This window comes from Amaranthus tricolor, chromosome 4 (assembly GCF_026212465.1).
Source record: "Amaranthus tricolor cultivar Red isolate AtriRed21 chromosome 4, ASM2621246v1, whole genome shotgun sequence".
Lineage (NCBI taxonomy): Eukaryota > Viridiplantae > Streptophyta > Magnoliopsida > Caryophyllales > Amaranthaceae > Amaranthus > Amaranthus tricolor.
The window spans coordinates 16710462-16720410 of record NC_080050.1 but is presented as its reverse complement, the minus strand read 5'-3'; the positions used below and the strand labels follow the sequence as shown (position 1 = coordinate 16720410).

Below are 9949 nucleotides of genomic sequence, written 5' to 3'. Positions count from 1 at the left end.
AAAGCTATGTTTCTAGGTGATCCTCACTCCACGATTCCCACGCAATCAATAACCTGCAACATAAGAATGCAAGAAAAACAAGGGAAAAACTCCCAAATCAGGAAATTGAGTAATTCCAACTCCATCCCGTAAAACGATTAAGTTTGAAAATGATTTAGAAAAATTAAATATAATCAAATTGAAAATAATTTTAGAAAATAATTAATAGCTAAGTTTAAAAGAAAAACAATTTGAGAAAACAATATCTATAATATCACATAAACCAATTTATTAATTTGATATTTAATAATGACAAACACATAATTAATTTTTTTTTATTTGAGGGAACGAGAACGCCAGTAGGCCGAGGCTTTACCCCTATACCTACTTCATCAAGAGGTCGTCACCCCAAATAATTCAAGGCCAGCAGAGTAGTCTCAAGGAACCCTAGTGTACACACCCCTTCTACTTGGATCACAACAAATAGAAGGAAGACCAAACATCGTATCAAGTATCAGATATAATAATAATAATACCTATCGGCAGCTGTACTAACCAAACAGGGCAACCTGTTCATCACCCTTATATTTGGATCACAACAAATATAAGAGCTTCATTTCCCTCGAGTTACACTTTACGTGATTTAATAGATTTTTAAAATTAGTCGCGATCACGCAAACATATAATCAAACATATATTATTTATTTTATTTTATGATCATAGGTTTTCCCAAGAAAAATATATCTCAAGAATATTCAATTGCAATATTAAATATCATAATATTTTTCTCCAAAATTCAATCGCATTTAAAAAAACATCATTAAAATAATAATATAACTTTCATCAAAATAATAATATAAATATTTCTCTTTCAAGTAAATCATATCAAATTTCGTTATCAAAATAATAATATAAATTCCATCAAAATAGTAATTATAAATTCAACTTTGATAAAAAAAAAATAATAGTAACTATAATTTGTGAATATATAAAACATAACATCATATAAAATAATGTCATATAAAATCATGCATCCTATTAAACACATTAATTATCACTTAGCACATAATACTAACGGGACAGTCCTAATTAGATGGACATTGAGAATTACCTTGTCACGCGATCCTAGACAACGTACGCTCCTAATAATCTTGGTCTAAGAATTCACTGTCGTTAATATCGAAATCTTGCGTTTTCTTGACTTCAATTTTAAGCAAATGGGAGATGGAGGATGAGTTTGTAGGAGAAAAAAGAAGTGTGAGTAATAATGTGAATGAAATTAAAGGTAATCGGTTTAATTTATAATAGTTATGTGAGGTTAGTTATAAGATTTAGAGGGAGAAGTGGGAAGTTATTGTTAATGGGGAGTTATGTTTTCTTTTTTTTTTTTTTCTGAAATTTATTTATTTATTATTATTATTATTATTTAAAAAAACGGTTGTTGCAATCTACGTTGCACTAAAACGGACACGGACACGGACACGGACACGACACGGGTATGGAAAAACGCCAACTTAAAAATGGTGGACACGGGGACACGAAAATGGTAATATAATAAATATATCAAATTAATGATAATTTTACAATCTTTATTAATTTATTCCAGACAAAACCATTCAAATCCAAAAAATTCCCAGAACTACCCACATTAAATTTAGAAATCCCAGCTTTGCCAACAATTCATACTAAAATTCCCTTTCTAGAAAAAATTACCTCAAATTCCCCACAAAATTAAGTGATTCTTATTCTTCTCTAAATTTTGTTCTTCTAACATCAAAACTGCAAACCATTTTTTCTGGGAAAAAATCAGAAGATTTTGAAGATTATTCAAAATCAAAAAAGGAAAAAAACCCAGAAAAAATAAAAATAAAATTGATTTCTTCTCCATTAAAGGGAATAAACCCAGAAATTACCAACAGATCAAGAAGAAAAAAGAAGAGATTAAGTAAGAGTTTATCTGACCTTGAATTTGAAGAACTTAAAGGGTTTATGGATTTGGGTTTTGTTTTTTCTGAAGAAGATAGAGATTCAATGTTGGTTTCAATTATTTTTGGGTTGCAAAAATTAGGAAAAAATGATGATAAAATTGAAAATAATGATAATAAATGTGGTAATAATTCATCAATATCAAGACCATATCTATCAGAAACATGGGAAGTAAAGAAAGGAAAATAGTTTTTATTAAAAAAACGTGTCTTTGACTGTTTGCCGTGTCCCTTTCGTGTCCTTGCCGTGTCCGCGTGCCCGAAAAAAATTAAAATATTGGACACTTCATTTGGCGTGTCGGACACGGATTCTCGCGTGTCCGTCGCGTGTCCGTGTCCGACACGTGTCCGACACGGGACACGCCAGTTCAGGGAAGTGTCCGTGTATTCCAGGTTGCAATATAAGACAAGCATGATCTTGGGAGTGATAGCAACATAAATATCAACGGATCTATTTTCCTGAGCTGCTTTACCCAAGTGATAAACCCTAGCTTTCCTAACTACTACTCTTAACCCATCCTTCAATATCATTCTAGGTTTTAAAAAGTACAAACCCTCTATAAACCTTTGTTCCATGCATTTTACACCCAATGACATTATAAAATCAAAGCACACTTCAACAAAGGTCTTCCCATTCCTGCCCCCCCCTCAACATACAACATACCATCATTATCATCAACAAACTTCCCACCATACCAAAATCTTTAAGTTATTACTATTGACTCCATCATCTTCTTACCCAATTAAACCACAAAAAGTCAGCTAAATCAAACACAATCAAAAAGCATACCAAAGAATGCATGAAAGCTTAATCTAACATAAAACAAGAGATTACTTTTCTAACACTAATTTCACAAGAAATAACAAAAATGGAAAGAAAAACAAAGTAGGGTTTTTACTTGATATGGTGTGACAAATTAGCAATTGTTGATATTTCATTGAATGCAGTTAATTGATGAATTAAATTTTGAAGGAGTGAACTTTAATGAGAAATTACTAATTTAAGAAAGAACTGCCGGAAAAAAATTAAAAGAAATATGGAGGAAATTAATAAGAATTCAATGTGTGGATAAACATGAATTCAAATTTAGTCGGTACAAGTAAAAACGTCTTTTAAAAGAAAAAGAAAAAAAACTGTAAAATTTAAAAAAATTAAAGGTGATATTTTAGAAAAAAAACACCACCCAAAATTAAATTTTCAAAAGTAAATTTCTTAGTATTATATGCGCAGTTTTAAATTGTTTTTACTTTTTTTTGTTAATTCACCGGTGACTCCAATAATGGCACGATAACTCATTTATCAAGCTAGCTCCAAACATTTTCTTCTTCAATCTTCCACCTATCCAAATCTTGGTCTTCGGCCTTTCATAGTTCTCTCATTCCTTTTTCATAAACCCCTGTTTAGATTTCCGCCATTAAATTTACTCACATACTTGCTCAAAACTCTGAATTCAAGGAAAATAAATCAAGAATTCGACTTATTTTTAAGAAAAGATAAGCCTCAATTACCAATAATTCATTGACTTTACAATCAAAATTTCCAATATTATTGTGAGTGATGTACAGATCTGGGACAGTCATGGCGTGGAATGTCTTCAGATTTTGCACTGCTCTTCGAGGATTAGGTTCCATCATGATCTTGTTAGTCTTAGGTGTTGTGGGTGTTACTTATTACGCCGTTGTTTTAACCAATTATGGCCCTTCCTTGTTTGATGGTGGTCTTGATACTCTTACTTCCATCGCCGTTTTATTTCCATTTCATGTTTTGGTAAGTAAAGTTTATGTTCTTTTGGATTTGACCTTTTCTGGGTTTTTCTTAAGTGGTTGAATTTGTTCATGTACCTTGTTTCTTTCATTATCTGAGATTTTTCTAATGATTTTCTTTGAATTTTGATGACTTTTAGTTATTTGAATCGATACCCTGTTAGTTTAAGCCAACTGACCAGTTTTGAATCGCTTTTTAGGGTTAGAAATTGATGTTATTTGAATTTTACTAATGAATTTTAGTGCTTTCTTTGAATTTTCTTGAATTTAAGTTACGTTATTTGCTGTTTAAGAATATTCAATCTTCAACATGCTGAATGTTAAATGATGGCAGTGAGCCAGTGTTCATGTTGCTTCTGTAAAGATTTACATGTTAGAATTTTCAATATTAGAATGTGGGCAATGACCACAGGGTATTATAAATTGTGTTTGTTTCTAAAAAATCTAAGTGCTCATAGTATTTCAAAGTGGAACGTTTGGCTTCTAATTCTGTTGTGTTGTGCTCTTAGCAACTGACATTTATGCTAAATTAAGGAATATTGGATTTTGAATTCTTGCAGTTAGCCATGCTGTTATGGAGTTATTTTTCTGTTGTTTTCACTGATCCGGGCCACGTGCCTGCAAATTGGAGGCCAAATGTAGATGTGGAAAGAGGTGAAAATGAGCCTTTGAATGCATCTGAATTCAGTGGAATACAAACTGACTCATCGCATTCTAAAGTTCGAGTTTGTAGAAAGTGCCAGCAGTGGAAGCCCCCCCGCTGCCATCATTGCTCCGTTTGTGAGTAAAGTTGCTCTTTTGGTTTCCTTGATTATTGGATTTTCATCAATTTGATGTATTCTTGATATGCTACTAAATTGTATACCAGGTGGGAGATGTGTTCTAAAAATGGATCACCATTGTGTTTGGGTTGTCAATTGTGTTGGCGCATTAAACTACAAATATTTCCTTCTATTCTTGGTACATTTCAATTTATGTTCCTCAATTATTTCTTCTTTTCTGTAGTTGCTTCAATGCGAGTTTTACTCTGTGATTGAGGTTTCGCTGCTTGGATATTATGTTTATAGTGGTATTGTACTATACTGCAATGCGCCTAATTGATAAGAAAACGTATAAATTTGATCTTGGATGGATGTTATATGGATTAGTGAAATAAGTTTTTTTCATTCCAATCTATTGTCATAATTTTGAAAATCTCTATTTTCCATGCCATTCACAACTCTTGTTAGGTAATCTTCAGCCTATTCTACCTCTTTTGAGCTTTTTAAAATTTTAACCTTTTCTTTTCCATCTAGTGCTTATATCAATTCAGTTTTGAATATAACCAATCCAACACAAACAATTTTTTCTCATTGTATCTTTTCGACTCCAAGACCCTTTCTTATGCCTTTATTTTAAATTTCACTCTAATGAATATGTTTACCCATCCCATTTAAATGTGCATCTCAACTGTCTTATCTTCCTATAATTATCTCTTATGCCTTTATTCAAAATTTCTTATGTCTTTATTTTTTTCTTTTTCAGTGCGTTTTTCTTGCATTTTCCCTCCTTTCCACTGTTTTTAAAATTTTATTTTAGCCTTAGATCTTTCTTTTCTTCTCTTTTGTTTAGATTCTTCATTTTTTCTTCGCTTCTTTTGCTTTCATCTTTTTATGGTTTTGTAATGACAATGAGCAATTAGACAAAATGATTTAGAATATGGGCTAAGGTACTCTTTTGCCATTTTCTGCGCTATATTAATGGCTTAGCGTGATGATAAATGTCATGGATCCCTTATGCAATTATAATACAAATATTATGTTGTTTTGATCATCAAATATGCATAAGAATTCTTTTTTTTAAGTTTTTTAGAAAAAAGTAAGCCTTAACTAGGAAAATTCGCACCTTCATCTATTTTGCACAGGCTTCAAGACCCTGCTTTGCCTTGCACCTTTTTAAACTAAGATCTTTGTTGTGTAATATTTTGATCCCTTGTTTCCATTTGAGCCAACCACACTGAATTATGTGTTCCTTAATAAGTACCTTGTGATTCTAGAAAATTGTATTTTAAGCACTCACTTGGAGTGAGATCCTTCTTGTCTAACTAGATAACACCATTACTGCAATCATCTTTGCTACAATGACATTCCATATATTTTGTCCCTACTTTGACTTAGTTTAAAGCTTTTTGATACTAGTACCTGCCTCCGCACCTTTGACCCATAGTTTTAAAAAGCATGCCTCGCATTGCGTCTTTTGTTCCTTGAGCTTAGGCTTAGGTGAGTAAAAGCCCACTGCAAGAGGTGTGTGCCTTGGTGCGCCTCAATGCATTTCGTGCCTTGTGCGCTTGATGCATCTCCACTTTGGGTGGTGTAATTAACTTAAGCTTGTTTGTTTTAAAAAGAAGAAAACTCCAAGCCCTAATTCCCTCAAATACGAAGTTTGAGACACCATTGTTTCGGTTAAAAAAACAATGCAGATTAGCATGTCATGAAGAAGAAAATAATTTTGGGTATTCTTCATTCTCATGTTATAATAGTTATGTGCTTATGTAGTATTTAATGCAATGATAATGAATATTTTCAAGCTTGTTGTTATTATAATATGAATATTATGTTGTTTGAAGTATTATACATATTTTAAAATTGATTTTTTTAGCTTTTTAGTGAAATAAGTGCGCCTCACGTACAAAAAGCTCCCACCTTTGCCAAGCACTTTGCGCCTAGGCTCTACGGATCTTTTGTGCCTTAGTGTGTGTCATGCTTTTTAAAACTATGCTTTGACCTCCTTTCTATTGTTGTCCATTAATTCTTTGTCACTAATCAACAATTTGCAACATTGCACTGCTATGACTTGGTATTTGGGGATAATGGTTTACGAAGGGGTAATTAGGTAATTACAATATTAGGAGTAACTTGCAGAATGAGCTAGTTTTAAGTGGTAGTTTTCTTATAAATAAGAGGAATTAGAGGCTCATTAGTATCAAGAAAATTAGTAAACACGTTGTGGGTGAGTTTTATACTAAATTGGGAGACCTCAAGCTTCTCAAATTGCTTGATCTATCTTTCGTTATTTTGTAATCTTCCTTTAATCATCTATTCTATAGTATAATTTCTCTTTTGTCATTTTACCATTTCAATTTCTATTTTACTGTTTGAGTCCAATTGATCAGTTCATAGCACGCACTTCTTTCTCGATATGTCGTGTTATTTCAAGGGCTCAAAGTAGAACCATGATTTAGACTAGTCGTGATTGGAAAATCTTCAGTTGCTCCTCCACATATTCTAACATTTTTATTTCAAAGTATATTCAAAACTCAAAGTAGCGTTGCTGTAGTTTCCTTTTTAAGTCATGTACCAACTTGAACCTTGCTCGTGATGGGAATGTTTTTATTTAACTCCTCATGAGATTGTCCACATGTCTTCAATGCTGATCCACATGTTTTTATTTGGAAATATCAACATTAGTTACATTACCCATGAGGCCATGACGTGACAATGGAACATAATAAGATACTTTACATGAAACAGAGATGCTAAACAATTCAAATTGGACAGTTCCACAATTTCTTAAGATGTGTGTTTGTTTTACGTTTTCATCTTGTTGCTAAAACTGATACGTTTTCGTGATCTTCAGCATCGTCTTAGTTTCCTTGTGGGGCTCAATGATGTGTTGTCATTTTGCTCCGTTAGAATATAGTACATTTTGTGTCCATGTGAAGTTTGGATATAGATTATGATGCGAACAAATCTTCGGATAGATGCACTATCAGTGAACTGTTATATTACTTGTAGATATGTTGTTATGAGTTGTGTGTGTAATTGTAGAATAGATTACTGATTTACTTGTATTATTTTGATTTATGTATTGCTGAGCACTGTTTCCTTTGGTGTTGTTTTGCAGTTCTACACATTTCTAGAGACTACCCTAGTTACAATATCACTGCTACCCCAATTTATAGCATTCTTCGGTGATGGAGAAATACCTGGAACACCAAGCAGTCTTGCGACGACATTCCTTGCATTTGGTAATGTCTTGTTAATTGAATCTAATTCTATAATCGTTTGTGGAAACTTATCTTACAGTTTCTCTTTTGTGGTTATTTCAGTATTGAATTTGGCATTCGCATTGAGTGTCATGGGATTTCTCATCATGCACATATCTTTGGTTTCAGCCAATACCAGTACCATTGAGGTAATCTTTCACAATTTCTTTTGGCATACTCATACGTCATTGCATAGTTTTCGCTTCATTGACTATATTGCTATCTTGATTTTCCCCTTTGCCTAGACTCCTAATTGAAGTCCTATAGGGGATGTAGATGTTGGTTGATTGATTGCTATTATTTTTGGGCTGAGTAAGTGTAAAGTGTGAAGAGTTAGATTAATTTTGTTAATCTTTTGTTCTTGGTTCTCCCGGAGTCTTGATTCTTCATGCTCATTAAAGAGTGAAAACTTAGGGGGTGTTTGGCATGTGGGAATGAGACTTTGTAAGACTTTATATGAGACTTTTAAGATGAGACTTTGAAGATAAAAAGTCTCATCCTTTGTTTGTTAGGTTAGATGAGACTTTGTATGTGGGAAGAGTTTGTTTGGGAAAGCTAGAAGAAAGACAAAAAATGAAGTCTCACCCTCAAATACCACCCTCCCCCCAAGACATTTATCATGGGGACTTTTTTTATTTATAGTCTCATTTCCTATTCTCATTCCCTTTAAACAAACAAAGACTTAGACTTTGTTTTGGGATAAAGTCCTACTCCCTCCCTCAAATCCCTCATGCCAAACACCGCCTTAGAGTAATTATGCATTTGCACAAATGACTGCAGAGCATCAAACTGGGTATATCATGTAGCCACTCGGCTTTCATTTGTCCTCGATTGTTTTTATGCCTGTTTAATCTAGGGACATGTGTAAATGATATTACCATCTGAAATGGTACTATGCAATTGTAAGAATATTTCTGAAAAGTTTCAGTGACAAGTTTCTTTCATTGCTATGTGATCAGGCATATGAGAAGAAGACAACCCCAAAGTGGCGTTATGATCTTGGAAAGAAGAAAAATTTTTTGCAGGTTGGTGTCTCTAAGCTTGGCTTTCCTTGTCTCATATACCATTCAAGTTTCAACTGAGAGTAGTATCAGCAGTGAAAATTCAGGCAGTGCCATAGATTGTGGGCTTTTATTGTGTTATTCATGAGAACATGAACGCGTAAAAAATTACCTCAGCAACCTAATTGGGTGGATGGGTTGTCCTTTCCTTGATGAACTCGATTAACAGAGAGCAAACACTTCCTGTTGAGGGTGGGGATATGGGTTTTTAGTTTTCTAGGAACTTTCCGGAGGGATCTCTTACCAACTCATCTCACCCCACACTTCATAGGTTCTTGTCAATATTAAATAGACCTGACACCTTCAGTATGAGGAGTTTTATTATCCTGTTCCTTCAATTTTGAACGATTTTTTGATGCTTTACAGGTGTTTGGAATGGACAAACGCTATTGGTTCATCCCAGCATATTCAGATGAAGATATACGAAAAATGCCTGAACTTCAGGGTCTTGATTATCCATCAAAGCCAGATCTTGACTCACAAGAGTTTTAATTCTTAACACGGGTTGCTTTCAGATATCTCATATTCACAAGTGTTGTTAACCAGCAATACATGCATTCGAGCTCTCATACAGTGATTGTCGCCTTCACGGTTTGATTGATTAGGTGGCAATTCATTGGGCTCTATTATTTGTAAAAGTTTTTAGGTAAAAAGGGGAAAAAATTTGAATATAGAAAATGAGAGGGTAAGCTGATGTATTCTGGGGGAAAGGAAAATGTAGCCAAAAGCTTTGGGGTGGGGGGCACTTTTCAAGTTCTAACAGTCTGATCTTAATGGGGTATTGTGGGGGTATGTAATACAGGAATTGCTGATGTTTATATTGTGGCAATGCACAAAGTTTTCATTTTTTTTAAAAGAAAGAAATTGCTATTACTGGGTTGTGCACATTTTGGTGAACATGATTAATTGATGATCATACACTCTCTTCGATCCTATTTGATATTTTCATAAGTAATGTTCAACTTTCTGCTTTGCGATTCTGATCTACTGTTGTTACCGGTGGTGGGTCCCACCAGCTCTCCACCACCCTATCTAGCTCCTCCCAAAAACTGCTTCCCTACTCCTTCGCCCCCTTCCCCAATTCCTTAATCCTCCATTGTTGACTCAGTGATTAGGTGGCTTTTTTTTATTTTTTT

The 9949-nt window shown here is 33.6% G+C and overlaps 1 protein-coding gene across 1 annotated transcript; it reads left to right on the top strand.

The window, feature by feature from the left end:
* The first annotated feature begins 3217 nt into the window (after window positions 1–3217).
* On the top strand, window positions 3218–9798 carry LOC130809682 (probable protein S-acyltransferase 14). The gene is made up of 7 exons (XM_057675444.1): window positions 3218–3732; window positions 4289–4508; window positions 4597–4688; window positions 7611–7734; window positions 7816–7901; window positions 8712–8777; window positions 9180–9798. The coding sequence occupies exons 1-7, from the start codon at window positions 3523–3525 to the stop codon at window positions 9303–9305; spliced, it is 924 nt and encodes a 307-aa protein (XP_057531427.1). The 5' UTR covers window positions 3218–3522; the 3' UTR covers window positions 9306–9798.
* Window positions 9799–9949: the final 151 nt, after the last annotated feature.